General features: G+C 35.8%; 1 protein-coding gene across 1 annotated transcript in view; it reads right to left on the reverse strand.

Moving 5' to 3' along the window:
- The window catches only part of ptprt (protein tyrosine phosphatase receptor type T), a 555,356-nt gene that overhangs the window by 180,720 nt on the left and 358,320 nt on the right, over positions 1 to 16,316 (reverse strand). Inside the window, exon 16 of the mRNA XM_059329753.1 lies at positions 11,801 to 11,936. Coding sequence (XP_059185736.1) covers positions 11,801 to 11,936 — 136 coding nt within the window. The remainder of the gene's footprint in view (positions 1 to 11,800; positions 11,937 to 16,316) is intronic.

A 16,316-nucleotide genomic window follows, 5' to 3' on the forward strand; every position in this document is an offset into this window, starting at 1 on the left:
TGACACATGGCAGTCTTATTTATATCCAACCACACAAGTGATAACAAAAAAAGATCACTGTTTAGCAGTAAGACACACACAAGCCAGACTAAACACACACACACACACACACACACACACACACACAGTGTTCACTAAATACACTGATTTTACTATCGAAATATCACATATTCTGTGTTTAATTTAGTTTTTTATTCTGTGTAAGACACACACAAGCCAGACTGAACACACACGCACAGACACACACGCACACACACACACACACACGCACAGTGTTCACTGAATACACAGACTCTACTATCAAAATATCACATATTCTGTGTTTAAGGTTGTGTGTGTAAGTGTGTGTATTAGTGTAAGCTGTGTGCAGAGACCCTTGTGTGGTTGCATGCATAATTACTCCGATATGTGTGTGTCTGTGTGTGCGTGTATACATCTATGTATTTCCTGACATTTGAATGTTTATCCTGCAGCTGGAGTTGTGTGTGCTCATCTTTAGCTGTATGTCTGAGTGTGTGTGTGTGTGTGTGTGTGTGTGTGTGGAGTGACTTTCACATGTCACTAATTCAAACTTTCTTCTTTAGAACCTTTGATCAGCCAAAGACAAAAAAATAATATTCTTAAACTAAAATGACTAAACAAAAATTTTTATGTTAATCAGTGAAAATGAGTTTGCAGTGTTGAATGTTGTTGACCGGTCAAACAGAAGTCAAGAAGCTGTGAATACTTGTGACAAACACTTATTGTCAATTGTATTGATATTAGGACAATGCAGAGGAATTTCTTGCCATGATAATATTAATTCAAACAATGGATCATAATTAGTAATTAAGGGTTTGAATGCAAGAGAGCAAGCGAGGGATTTTCTTTTTTTTTTTTTTTTTTTACTGTGTCTGGATCAAGGTTATAATAGTTTTGGATTTTTCATTAATTTTAGTTTTAATTTCGTTGTGATTTTTTGTTTTCAAATTCAGTTAGTTTTAATTAGTTTTTAAAGTGAGTTTGCTAGTTTTAATTAGTTTTTATTTTGTGCAAAATGCTTCGTTTTAGTTTAGTTTTTATATTAGTTTTAGTTTTTTTGTAATGGGGTATTTGTTGGGTGCCAGATTAAAAAAAAGTCACAATAAATGTTGCATGTTTGTCAATTTTTGCTTTAAATTTGTGACTTTTTTCTCGTAAATTTGTGACTTTTTTCTCGTAAATTGTCAGTTTTTTTCTTCAAATTTGTCACTTTTTTCTCGTAAATTCGTCACTTTTTTCTTGTAAATTTGTCACTTTTTTCTCGTAAATACGTCACTTTTTTCTTGTAAATTTGTCACTTCTTTTCTCATGAATTTGGATTTTTTTATTAGTTTTAGTTTTTTTGTAATGGGGTATTTGTTGGGTGCCAGATTTAAAAAAGTCACAATAAATGTTTCCTTTATTTCCTTTGTCTGATCCATCTCAGCCCCAATAAGTTTATTAAGACATAAAACCAGGTAGATGAAATAGATTTCATATCAACCAAAAAGGTTAATGTATGAAAACAGTTGACAAAGATGAAAACGAAGGACATTTTCACTATAATTTTAGTTAGTTTTGTAACCACAAAATACAATTTCAGTTATAGAAACTTGTTTTTATTTTTATTTCAGTTAAAGAAAATGTTTTTTCAATTCTAGTTTTGGTTATTGTTAGTTTTCGTTAACTAAAATCACCTTGTTCTGGACCTAAATCATCCATAAAACTTTTTCCTCCCTGCAGTAACTCATGTACATTCAATCCTATATAAAGCCAATTATTATTTTACTAATGCATCCATTATTTTGCACCAGTATAACTTTACACCAGCTATGGAGACACATGCACGCTGTAAATTAACACTGTCTGACTGACCCCACCTTGCTTGTCAGGACTTTTTAACTACACAGAGGCCCTTCAGGGGAGGATTGGGATTAATAATTCAGACATTTCTGCACAAATGTACCTTTAAGGCCAGAATACAACAGCTGATGTAAGAGGATGCATTAGATCTCCAACAGCCAAATATATAAAGATATTTTTTGTTTATTTGCATGCCTGTCTTTTCCTCAGATCTGTTTATTGAATTTTTTTGTTTATTTAAGATATCGAACCAAGTAGGCCAAATCGAGGTTGAGCCTCCTTTTTAAGCGTCGGCCTGGATATGAAAGCTTCAAACAAAAATAAAATCACAAAGATGTCTGCGGGGTCAGAATTTTAAAGAGCTCGGATGAAAGGAAATAGGGGTGAAAAAAAGTTTAATCACATTTTTTTTTTCCCATCAATTTGCACTTCCAGAGATGTCACCTTTTCTCAATTACTTAGCCGAGGTCTGCTGCTCTGGCATCACACAAAAAGCGGTGTTTGGGGAGCTTCACGAACATTAATTATTCATCCATTTTCCTCTCAACCTTTTTATGAAAAGTGTATCTTCCGGTGCTGGTTGTTTGAGCCCCCGGGGCCACCTGGCTGCAGAAACATCGAATCCCCATTAAGACTTCAGCCATGTCCAGCATTATTCACTTCTACATTAAATTATTAGCAGCATCCCCTGGCTTCTCTCTGAAAACTAAAGTCCATTTGGAACATGTGTAAGGATGTTCTAAAAGATTAATTGGACAGTTGTGCGTGCTTACATTCCCGACAAAGTTTTCTTGGAATAATTTATGTGCTCTGAAAGGCATGTAAAACACTTTAGATTTAAAAAAACACTTTTTCTGCCACTTGGACGACCGTCTGAAATGTGTTGAATGAAATATAGATGACCTATATGATACCGTCCCAATCTATCTGTCTGTCTGCACTCCTTTTATCAGGTCTGTCTTTGTTTCTTGAGTTTCTTTTAGCATCATTGTATTATTATTAATTTCAAATGTATTTCTACCTATTTGTTAGGGCTGCACGATTATGGCCAAAATGATAATTATGATTATTTTGATCAATATTGTAATCACGATTATTCATCACCATTATTCATCATGTTAGGGAAAACATCTGTATTTTTATTGCATTACTTTTAAACAAACAATAGGAACAGTTTTTAGTGTCTGGTGCTTGTTGTAAACTAGCTGTGCACAACGTCAGCAGCTGATCATAAACAAACCAGCATGGCTAATTATGTACAGCGCCTGCTGATCATAAGCATAGTGATTGTGAATTAACCAGCATCACTAACTGTGCACAGAGTGTCTGGTGTTTGTTGTAAACAAACAGAGATCACTAAGTGAACACCTCCTGCAGCAGCAGCACATACACACTGTACTGCTACAGAGCTAACTGTTAGCCTATTAGCAATTTGCAGACTTGATTCTAAGGGGTTAACATCCCCTACGGCTCTGCAGCTGGGAGAGACTGCTGCAGGAGGACTGTGCCGTTTCGACTCGTTCTTAATCTGAAGAGTAAGAACGAGTCTCCATTTTTTGAAAAATAGTCTCTAAGGGGGTCTGTAAAGGCGCTAAATACAGCAACAAAGTTGCTAAGTTGGCAACACTGCTTCACCGGCTTTTACAAATGGCGCGTGTTGTTGTGGCATTGAGTACTACGTCACATCCTGCTTAGCGTTCTATCCAATCAGCAACCAGGGGAGAAAAACGGCCCGCCCCCTGGTGGTTGGTGGACTACTGGTGTAGAAAGTGCTTGATTAGATATGCAGGAGAGACGCATTTTAAAATGGAAATATTGACAGATGATCAGGTTAAATTAATCATGGTGGCCAAAATCGTGATCAGGATTAAAATTCGATTAATCTTGCAGCCCTACTATTTGTACGACAGTTTTTCTTTCTGTCCCTCATTTTCGGGTCAGATACTTTCTGTCCAACTTGTATTTCCCCTCTGTAACTTCCTTTTAATTTCCTCTCAAGCAGAGATCCTCTCCATATCTGCAGAGCTTTCCTTTTTTTTCTCTCTGTCATATTTTCCCGCCTCTCTCTGACCTGTTTGGGATCTCTACCTCTGACTGATGTCCCGGGTCAGCCTGAGATCATGAGAACATGTTTCGCAGCATCTCAACTGCTTCCTACTTTTCTCCTGGATCGTTGTTCTTCTCCCCTCTCCTCCTACATCCACTGTGGAGGTGTTTGCCCTTTAATTGGCCTTTTTATGCATATTATGGCCTGTTAGCCTAGTTAGCATCTGATTAGCATATCCATTTGACCCGCAGGTTAACCAGCGCTGCCTTGTTTTCATTTTCATGTTTTTTAAACTTTGTACATTTTTCTCCCTCCCTGCCCTCTTTCCCTTTTAGCTTCTTGTTCCCCCTCTCCCCTCTTTCCTTCCACTTCACCCTGCTCTGAATTCTCTACCTACGCCTTTCCTTTTACTCCTGGCATTTTCCTCCTCTGGCTCCGATAGATTTTTATCCTCTTGGTGTTTGGGATATTCTCTGTTAGCCTCTGATTAGCATTTCCAACTGACCCGGTGCCCTCTCTGACTCCCCATCCTCTTCCGCTCACTTGAAATTGATGCTAATGTTGTATTCCGACTAGTAATAAGGCATCTGCCAGATTTCCTCACTGTTTTACTGTCTGTCAGATGTAAGTTTCACTCGTTGTGTAAGCAGAAGTGTTTCATGTCTTCATGTGGTGAAAAACTATGAGGGGCCGTAAAGGCTATAATTCATATCTTCCCTCTCAGATACAAAAGAAATACCTCTCACATTCACAATGTTTATTTATTTATTGTATGTGAGAGATATAATTGACCCATGGTTGCTTCTCGTCCATTGAAATGCATTGGAGTTCATTCATTTTTATATGTTTTTTCTTGTTCTTTCTTGTTTTTAGGTTTAAAATGGTCAAACGGTGTGCATGGGGTACATGCAACTCCAACACTACGGGGTGGATTTTCTACCCTTTCCCAAGCCACATCTCAACCCAGATTAGTGTCTGCTCTGGATAAAGTTATGCGGTAGACCACAACACCAATTAAACATGGATAAAATTAACAAGGATGTCTACATCTGTTCTATGGGAAGTCAACAATGTATTTAAGGCAACATATTGTCACTCTGCTAGAGATGTTTAGATGTTAGAGATGTAAAAGTTAGCTGACGTTAGCCTAGCCCTTTTTAACGTTAGGCTAAAGTTAGCTGACGTTAACCTAACCCATTCTAACGTTAGGCTAAAGTTAGCTGATGTTAACCTAACCCTTTCTAACGCTAGGCTAAAGTTAGCTGACGTTAACCTAACCCTTTCTAGCGTAAGGCTAAAGTTAGCTGACGTTAACCTAACCCTTTCTAACGTTAGGCTAAAGTTAGCTGACGTTAACCTAACGCTTTCTAACGCTAGGCTAAAGTTAGCTAACGTTAGTCTAACCCTTTCTAACGTTAGGCTAAAGTTAGCTGAAGTTAACATAACCCTTTCTAACATTAGGCTAAAGTTAGCTGACGTTAGCCTAACCCTTTCTAATGCTAGGCTAAAGTTAGCTGACGTTAGCCTAACCCTTTCTAATGTTAGCCTTACCCTTTCTAACGTTCGCTTCTAACTGCGTTGTACATTATGTCACTTTGTTTGCTGGGAGTTCATTGGCCTGTTATGTGCTAGTTTTTTTTACTTTGGCACTCGTACATGATTGTTAGCTGTTGTCCAAAGGGCTCTAGTTATACTAACGTTAACTTTTGGAGCTTAGCTTCATTAACTTATCTGTAAATAACCGAGATAACAATTGTTAGCAATGTTGTGCTGGATGATTCATGTAAATACTGTAGCACCAAACTAACAGAGAGTTACTCTTGGTAAAGATGGTAAAAAAGGCTTGTTGTCCTGGAAACGTATGCAACTTAAACCTGTACATATTCAATTTTATAATGAACCATTAATTGCATAATAATACATAATTTTTGCCTGGAGCTGAAGCTTTTCATCGACCTTCTCAAACAATAAAATTATTAATATAACCCTCCAATGCATAGTTAAGGCCCTTTTGGTGACTTAGAGATTATATATAATCTTTCTGTCTCCTGTGAAATGTCTCCTACTGAGTGGAAGGGGCGGGGCTTAGCTATAGGTTTATTGTGATTGTGAGAGGGAAGGTATAAATGATGGCCTATGGAGCCCCTCATAAAAAGCAACACAAATGGCTTTTATTCGTACTGCGTTGTGGTTTTTAAACATAAAGTTGGTCTGGAGTCCCATGCATTGCTCCTGTGTAATAATATGTGGTATATTATAAAAAGAAGATAAAAGATGCATGTTGGAAGATTCACTATTGTTGCCTGAATGCACACAGAGCCATTCAACCATGGCGACCTCCATGCATCGAGCCAGGGAAGAAAATAAACGCTATTCAAAGAAACACAAATGTTTACCAAGTCCCGAACAAAGGAGCTGTACAGCTGCCCACTTACAGTTCTGTTTACATGCAGCTGTGCATATTTAAGCTAATGTAACGTATAATTTATCACAACAAAATATGGACACAATGGATCCACGGCTCGTGCTGTTTCTATTCTTTGTGAGGAAATATAATTTCCTTCAACCAACTTACATTTAAAAATAGGTGTGTTTCTCCTTCCAGCCAGTAGTGAGTGGGCTTTTCTTTGCATACTTGCATATTGTGAAGTGTTATTGTGTATGTGCTTATGTTGCTGAGTTTTTTTTTCATTGTTGTTCCTCCTTTCCTCTCTTCACGTTGTGCTGTATTTCTTTTCTTTCACCTCTGTCATATTGTTTGTGTGTTTTAAGTATACGTTTGGACAAATCTCATTGTACTAGTACTTGTTACTCTGTGCAATGACAACAAAGGCTTCTGATTCTCTGAAGGCGCTGTATACCTTAAGGCAGTAGTTCTCAACCTTTTTGAGTCGTGACCCCCAATTTAACATGCATGTTGCCCGTGACCCCCGAACACAACTCACTGAACACAACTCACACGCACAGTTCAGATCACCCAAAAAAGAAACAAAATGACCAAAAGAAGTAAACAAAATGACCAAAAAAGACACAAATTGACCAAAATATGATCAAAAAAGACACAAAATGATCAAAAAAGACACAAAATGACAAAAAAAAGACACAAAATGACCAAAAAAGACACAAATTGACCACAAAATGATTTAAAAAAAAGACACAAAATGACCTAAAAAGACACAAAATGACCAAAAAAAGACATTAAGTGACCAAAAAGACTAAAACACATTAACACATGAACACTTTAACACAGTGGAGACAGAGCTGACTTCCAAAATGATTTGGCGACCCCCAGAAATCATCTCGCGACCCCAATTGTGGTCCCGACCCCAAGGTTGAGAATAGCTGCCTTAAGGGATGCTCCTGAAAGCCAAATACTTTGGCATATTTCATCTTTTCTTAATCAAATTTAACATATGTGTTGTTTATATTACTTGCAATTGGGATGAAGTAAACATCTGGTGAGTATTTAAAAAAAAAAAAAAGTTTGATTATGTTGAATTAAAAGGCCCAAAATGCAATGGGTCCACCAGACCCAGAAGCACCTCCTGTGTAACAAAAAAAACAAACACGATACAAGGGTTAAATGATCTGTCATCATTATCCTTAACTGCTTATTCAAACTCGGGGAGTTCCAGAGACGGGGGACACCCTGAACAGGTCTCCAGACTAATGCTGCGTTCGACTGCACTCGGAACTCGGAAAGATCCGACCTCCGAGTCGGAAAAGCGCAATAGAACGGCCCTTGAACTCGGGATTCCGACTTTGGAATTCGGGTAGGATCCAAGATTTGGATCCCTGATTTACTTCCCCAGAATATTTTTTAAATGCTCGAAAGACATCCAAACAAACAGCAACTTGCTGTGGCCGGCCATGTTTCCTGAGGTTGAGCAATGAAACGCATTTACCTCGGAAGTCGGAAATTTCCTACAAATCACAGGGCTGACAAACAACCATTCACGCTCTCATTCACTCCTACGGGGAATTTAGAGTCACCAATTAAACCTAAACTGCATGTTTTTGTTCTGTGGAAGGAAGCTAGAGAACCCAGAGAGAACCCACGCTGACATGCAAACTCCACACAGAAGAGCTGCAGGATTTGAACCTGCAACCCTCTTGCTGTCGCCCTATAATATTATCATATTTAGAAAAATGCACTAATAGCTCTTATTGCACTATACCTTGATTGTTTGGTTTTATTCTTCCTGTAAGTCGCTTTGGATAAAAGCGTCTGCTAAATGACTAAATGTAAAAATATAAGGTTACTAATGTGCATGTAAACATAGTCAGAGTGACGGGGAAACATAGCCAAAGTGAGCTGAGCTTGAATGCTGCAACGTTCTATAATAAATCTGATAACTAGAGTAATTTTATTTATATATCGATACACATCCACACGACGTGGTGACTGAGAACCTGAAGCTGCCAATCCCTCTGAGAAATGACTTCAGCCAACCGACAGACATAAATAATTTCAAAACCCCACAATAAACTCAAGGATCAAACCGCCATCAATATTTATGTAGTCATTGTGAGAACAGCCCAACTGTTTCCATTTCACACTATTATTTATTTTGAAGTTTGCTTGTATAAAAGTCTCAGGATTTAACGCCTTGGGCAATCAGATCAAGTAATCCTCGTGCCTTCTGTTTCACCTCCCTGTGGCTCCGGTCTTAGTTTTGCAGTTCCTTCTGTATGTGCTTCAATTGCTAACATCACAACAAAATGCCACAGTGTGTTTGTTGGAATGCATTTGCATGCTTTGTGTGGAGTTGATTTCCTATTTGCATGAAGCCACACTCCTTTAATTTAACCCATAAGAACCAGGACCCAGTAATCCTTAACTTTATGGAGTCTTGGACTATTTTGTCCATTTTTGAATCCTTTTCATGTCTTTTAATGTCTTTTTTGTATCTTTTTTTAGCTGTTTTGTCTTTTTTTTTTTGTCATTTTGTTTCTTTTTTGGTCATTTTGTGTCTTTTTTTGGTCATTTTGTGTCTGTTTTGGTCATTTTGTGTCTGTTGTGTCTTTTTTGGTCATTTTGTGTCTGTTGTGTCTTTTTTTAGTTGTTTTGTGTCTTTTTTGGTCATTTTGTGTCTTTTTTTAGTTGTTTCTTTTTTGGTCATGTTGTGTCTGTTGTGTCTTTTTTGGTCATTTTGTGTCTTTTTTGGTCATGTTGTGTCTGTTGTGTCTTTTATGGTCATTTTGTGTCTTTTTTTTCTAGTCATATTGTGTCTTTTTGTGTCTTTTTTTGACCATTTTGTGTCTGTTGTGTCTTTCTTGGTCATTTTGTCTCTTTTTTGTCATTTTGTGTTTTTTATGGTCATTTTGTCTCTTTTTTCTTGTCATATTGTGTCTTTTTGTGTCTTTCTTGGTCATTTTTGTGTCTTTTTTCGCCGTCATGAAGAAGTCATGCACTGGCGCTTTCGTGTCCGTAGAACACTGAAAAACATGAACATTACTTGAACATTTATAAATGTGGGTTCTTATGGGTTAAGTATTATTTCTCGGTGACGTTTTCTCTTCATTCTGAATGTGAAGTAAGACGCTGACACAGACATAAAAAATGACCCCCCGAAAGGAAATCTAGCAAATGTGAGTTCTAGCAAAACAAAATGTTGCGAAGCATTATGCAGATGGTGCAGAGAGCGATGGGAGGATGGATGAAGCGATAATATAGAGAAGTAGAGAAAGTAAAGGAAGGCAGGTGATGGTGGCAAGCCAGTGTGCATGTTAACAAACTCCCAGAAAAGCTTCGTCTGGGTTTCATCTCCTCTCCTCTACATATTCTTATTTGTTTTGCCTTTAAGGGTAATAGAGGATTAATGCATCTCCAGATTTAATACAGAACTCTGACCTTTTTTTATTGCCTTAAGAAATTAAATAAAAGCTTGTGGCCTTCACAGTCATATCAGCCTGTAACCTGCAACGTCTGATAAATGCTAATCTCTACAAAGGATTTTAGTTGACTGACACTAAAACTACACAAAATTCTGATTCCTTATTAAACATTAAACTGATTTCGCCTCAGGACATTACCTGTCTCTGTCTCTCTCTGTGCTGTCCATGAATATAAACCTGTCCTGACCTGCCTGCTCATACTGCATGTTAACTATGAGGACACTTTAAATTTACACCATAAATCTGTCTGTCTCTACGTCTATTCAGTCATGTGGTTTAAAGATGCTGTATGTAGCATTTTATTCATCAACACATGCAGCCGTAATAAGTAATAACTGTCACAAAATGACACAACGGGCATAAAGATTATTGGTAGCCTCTAACTTGAGCCAATAATAATAATGATAATAAAATAAGTTTTAGTTGAGTTTCATGTCGAGGAAAAGTATGGGTTGAAATATGTGCCACTAGAAACTAAATTTGAATTATTTATATTTGAATTTTGAATTGCTTAACTTGAATAATTGCATTAAAAAACCTGAATTTGAATCATATAATTTGAATTTGTGTTGTTCAATTTGAATCACTGCATTGAAAAACTGAACCTGAATTGTAATTTGACATTTGATTTATTAGTTTGGAACTGAACATTCAGTTCTCACAATTCAAATTCAGTTCGTAAAATTCAATTTCAATTTTCTGCAACAAAGATACACAGAGCGCGTCCTCGGCCAATCAGCACCTCCGTTTTTTTTTGGAACATTTGTTGCCACCTGGTTGCCATAGCGCCTCTTTGGCCAATCAGCACTTCCTTTCCGTTCCAGCCTCATCCATGGTCAAGCCAGGTGGCAATAAATGTTACAAAAGAAAACGGAGGTGCTGATTGGCCGAAGAGGCGCTATGGCAACCGGGTGGTTACCAAGGTAATAATAGTTTTCGATTTTTCATTAGTTTTACTTTTAATTTTGATGTGATTTTTTCGTTTTCAAATTAAGTTAGTTTTAATAAGTTTTTAGAGTGAGTTTGCTAGTTTTAATTAGTTTAATTTTTTTGGAAAATGCTTAGTTTTACTTTATTTTTTATTAGTTTTAGTGTTAGTTTTAGTTTTTTTTGTAATGGGCTATTGGTTGGGTACGAAATTCAATAAAGTCACAATAACTGTTGCCTTTATTTCCTTTGTCTGATCCATCTCAGCCCCAATAAGGTTATTAAGTCATAAAACCAGATAGATGAAATAGATTTCATATCAACCAAAAAGGTTTACGTATGAAAAAAGTTGAAAAAAAAAGACGAAAACGAAGGACATTTTCACAATAATTTTACTTAGTTTTAGTTAGTTTTGTAACCACAAAATACAGTTTCAGTTAGTTATCATTTTTAAAAAAAACTCTGGTTTTTATTTTGATTTCAGTTAACAAAAATGTTTTTTCAATTCTAGTTTTGGTAATTTCGTTAGTTTTCGTTAAGTATAATAACCTTGGTGGCAACAAATGTTACAAAATAAAACGGAGGTGCTGATTGGGCGAAGAGGCGCTATGGCAACCGGGCTGCAAAAAAAAATGCTACAAAAGAAAACGGAGGTGCTGATTGGCCGAGGAGGCGCTCTGCGTATCTTAGTTGCAGAAAATTTAAATTGATTTTTTTTGCGTACTGAATTTGAATTGTGAAAACTGAATGTTCAGTTCCAAACTAATAAATTAAATTCCAAATTACAATTCAGATTCAGTTTTTTTTAATGCAATTATTCAAATTGAACAATATAAATTCAAATTATGCGATTCAAATTCAGTTTTTTTTAATGCAATGATTCAAGTTAAGCAATTCAAAATTCAAATATATAAATATTTCATATTCAGTTTCTGGTGGCACATACATATTTCCGCCCATAGAAAAGTCCTCTGCGTGTGTTCGAGGCTACCATCTCTTTGTGTGTTGATGATTTATTGTTATTAAAACGCTACGTATAGCACCTGGTGTCGGTTTGTTACCTACCTGCGTTTGAAGGTGAGCACGACGCCGAGGAGGATGATGATGAACATGAGGATCCCAGCGATCACTCCGGCCATTTTCACCGTGCTGTCCACCTGCTTCTCTGGCTCCATCGCATCTGAGTCTTGAGTGGATGCACCTACACACACACACACACACACCAAAATACACACACAAACACACAGAGGTATGCACATCGTCACATCGGTAGACAACCATAAACGAAAAAGCAAGGAGGTGCATGCAAACGTGGACAAACACACATATAATCAGGCCCTCATGTATCCACACACACACACACACTTTTATATAACAATGCACACTTGATGCATCCATTCTGGATACACTGCAAAAACCAACTGACAAAAAATAAGAAATAAATAACTAGAATAAAGCAAATACATGTCCGAAACAAGTATCTGCCAGTGCAGTAAGTACATTTTTCTTTAAATAAGTAAAAAATACCTAGAAACCGGTCTTTAAAACAAGTCTTTAAACAATAAGATAATTAAATAAGTCAGTAATGTGTCTTTTTTGGTCATTTTGTGTCTGTTGTTGTGTCTTTTTTAGTTATTTTGTGTCTTTTTTAGGTTATTTTGTGTCTTTTTTTTGTCATTTTGTGTCTTTTTTAGGTCATTTTGTGTCTTTTTTCGTCATTTTGTGTCTTTTTTAGGTCATTTTGTGTCTTTTTTAGGTCAATTTGTGTCTTTTTTCGTCATTTTGTGTCTTTTTTAGGTCATTTTGTGTCTTTTATGGTAATTTTGTGTCTTTTTTTAGTCATTTTGTGTCTTTTTATAAGTAAAAAATACCTAGAAACCGGTCTTTAAAACAAGTCTTTAAACAATAAGATAATTAAATAAGCACATAATACTAATACTAATAATTAGATAAGCACATAAAGCTATGGTCAGGTAAATTATACTCAAAATAATATAATTAAGATATTATTGCTAGATTTAAGAAGAAAATACTCGGAAAGCTTGGTAAGTTTTTTTTTTTGGTCATTCTGTCTTCTCGTTTTGTGCCTTTTATGGTAATTTTGTGTCTTTTTTGGTCATTTTGTGTCTGTTGTTGTGTCTTTTTTAGTTATTTTGTGTCTTTTTTAGGTCATTTTGTGTCTTTTATGGTCATTTTGTGTCTTTTTATAAGTAAAAAATACCTAGAAACCGGTCTTTAAAACAAGTCTTTAAACAATAAGATAATTAAATAAGCACATAATACAAATAATAATAATTAGATAAGCACATAAAGCTATGGTCAGTAGGTAAATTATACTCAAAATAATATAATTAAGATATTATTGCTAGATTTAAGAAGAAAATACTTGGTAAGCTTCATGTTTTTTGCAGTGTAAACCCACACTCTCTCACATATTCACACCAAACATCAGTCACAAACATATAATGGACAACACACTTGATCCCAAGGTGAAGAATCAAACACAGCTCAGAAACATCATGCAAAACCAAACAAACAAGGTTTATTTCCAGGAATATGAAGATATGAAGAGTTATGGTAAAAAGGTTGTTCTCCTTGAGCAAAAAAAGAAAAAAATCTTGCAGCTTTAAAAAGTTATTTCACTGTGTGAATTCCTGAAAATGTATTTTGTGCACTCTGCAAATATACAAAACATCAAGAAATTAAACAATCTGTCCGAAAAAGATGAATAAAAGAGATAAAAAGATAAAAGACACAGACAAAAAAATGAGCGCCAACACTTTCAAAGCTACAAGGTTTTTTTTTCTTTTTTCTCTCCGTTCCAGGTTCCAAACATTGAAAACAGCCCAAGGACAAACAACGCACAAATGTAGATGTTATACAACGACATCAAGGTTTGAGCTGCACACATGCACACGGAGAATTAAATAAGTTGGCAAACAAATGAACAAACACGGTGGGAAGGGAAACAGCAAGGTAAAGGCAAGGTTGCTGAGTTATAGAGTGGATTTAAACAGGAGCGAGTGACGGGGAAGTCAAGGTGATGGACAGAGTGTCTCCTCTGAGTTTATCTGATATATCAGCATCAGTCAGATTATATAGTCTAGACCAGCTATTCTCAACCTTAGGGTCGGGACCCCAATTGGGGTCGCGAGATGATTTCTGGGGGTCACCAAATAATTTTAGAAGTCAGCTCTGTCTCCACTGTGTTAAAGTGTTCATGTGTTTTAGTCTTTTTGGACATTTCATGTCTTTTTTTTGGTCATTTCGGGGGGTTTTTTGGTCATTTTGTATCTTTTTTTGGTCATTTTGTGTCTTTTTTTTGGTCATTTTGTGTCTTTTTTGTGATTTTGTCTTTTTTTGGTCATTTTGTGTCTTTTTTGATCATTTTGTGGTCAATTTGTGTCTTTTATGGTCATTTTGTTTGCTTTTTTGGCCATTTTGTGTCTTTTCTTAGTCATTTTGTGTCTTTTTTTGTCAATTTGTGTCTTTTATGGTCATTTTGTTTCCTTTTTTGGTCATTTTGTGTCTTTTCTTAGTCATTTTGTGTCTTTTTTTGGTCATTTTGTGTCTTTTTTGATCATTTTGTGGTCAATTTGTGTCTTTTATGGTCATTTTGTTTCCTTTTTTGGTCATTTTGTGTCTTTTCTTAGTCATTTTGTGTCTTTTTTTGGTCATTTTGTGTCTTTTTTGGTCATTTTGTTTCCTTTTTTTGGTTATTTTGTGTCTTTTTAGTCATTTTGTGTCTTTTTGTGGTCATTTTGTTTGGTTTTTGGGTGATCTGAACTGTGCGTGTGAGATTCTGTCCAGTGAGCGGGGGTCGCGGACAACATGCATGTTAAATTGGGGGTCACGACTCAAAAAGGTTGAGAACTACTGGTCTAGACGGAATTGTCCAAAAAGTGAAATTGAGCAGCATTTATGGGTACAAGTCGGGAACTGGCCTACTTTACTTATTTCAAGGGTGCTGAATCAAAAAAAAAAATGGTTCTCAAGCCGTTTATTTTTAGTTTTTGACCTTCTCATTTGCATGTCAATATGGCGGCCAAATTGCCCATCTTGCTCAGTCGTTGGACCATTCCCCCTTAGTTTTTTTGTAAGTAGGCAATCAAAGATGAGGATATTAAGTTTCTGGATCTATAGTCTAGAGTCAGAGCAAGAATATAGTGGAGGCTCAGTGTCTTTTTTATGTGTATATATATATGCAAAATACCAAGTTCTAAGGTGAAATTAAGCATTATTTGTGTCATTTTTTAAGGCCGACATAAATATTCAATCAATATCACTTTTCAATGTTCCAGTTGGTATTTTGCATTTGCATTTTGATTTTTGATTTTGTTTTGTTTTTTTTTGTAATTTTTTGTGTTTTTCATGTTTTTTTAAAATAATTTTTTGTGTGTTTTTTTGTGGTTTTTATGTGTGTTGTCTATGTGTTTTCATGTGTTTTTGTCATTCTTTTGTGTGTTTTTGAGTGATTTTTGTGTTTTGCACACTAAAACTACTATAAAATCACCATACATCAATATTTTTTTTTCAGATTTCTTTTCATAAATCTCCTAAACAACTTCAGACTTGTTCAAAAGTAAAATATGTCAGTTTACATATTTGAAGTTTTCCATAATTTCTTCCCAAAAAAAAAACACAAAAAATGAATTATTTTCCATATAATAAACAGTAGGGAGCTGAGGAGTCCTGGATATGTCAAAGATTAGCAGTTGTTGTGTGTGTGGCCTTTTTTCACAATGGATTTAAAAAAAAATTACTAAAAAGAAAAGTTCCTGCAAAAATTCATGCCTCAAGCTGTAACACAGCCAAAATGATCAACAAAAAAAAGAGAGATAAATGCAAATGTTCTTATTAAATATGCATACATTTGTAGAACAGAAATGAATGAAAGTGAGGTTTTAAATTCTAGTTTAGAGGTTTTTACAGAGTCTGTCATTATCACTGTCCGGTTATGAAAGATATGGTAATAAAAACCTTCAGAATATAGATGATAGATGTATAGAAATGCTTCCAGTTGTTTGCTGACCATGGAGCGTCTCTTATATTCATCCTGTGAATGCTCTGGGTCACAGCAGCTCATTATAAACATTATAAACAGTGAGGTCAAGCAGCAAAACATGTTCACACTAACATGAAATGCTTCTATGTAGTTTTTGCAGCATTGTATCATCATGAAGCAGGCGTTTATGTCAAGACGAGACCTGTGGCACCTATACAGCCCATTACAGGACAGAAAAAGATTGAGGCATTTATAAAGTATTTTCTTGTCTATTATATGGCAGAACAGCGTTTCTTTTGATGGAAAAACTGTTTTATTTATATGGTAAAATATGGAATAAAATGGGAATCCTAAACGTGGAATCAACAGTGCTAATATCATTTTACCGTAATATTAGAAAAAGTTGCACCGTATTTATTACGGTAACCTCTGGCAACCACAGCTGCCGTTTTTTTTACTGTAAAAACAACAAGTTTTTGTCAATTTTTTAATCCTTTTCATGTCTTTTCGTGTCTTTGTAAGTCATGTTGTGTCTTTTTTGGTCATTTGTGTCTTTTTTTGTCATTTTGTTTCCTC

The sequence above is a fragment of the Centropristis striata genome, chromosome 3 (genome assembly GCF_030273125.1).
Source record: "Centropristis striata isolate RG_2023a ecotype Rhode Island chromosome 3, C.striata_1.0, whole genome shotgun sequence".
Lineage (NCBI taxonomy): Eukaryota > Metazoa > Chordata > Actinopteri > Perciformes > Serranidae > Centropristis > Centropristis striata.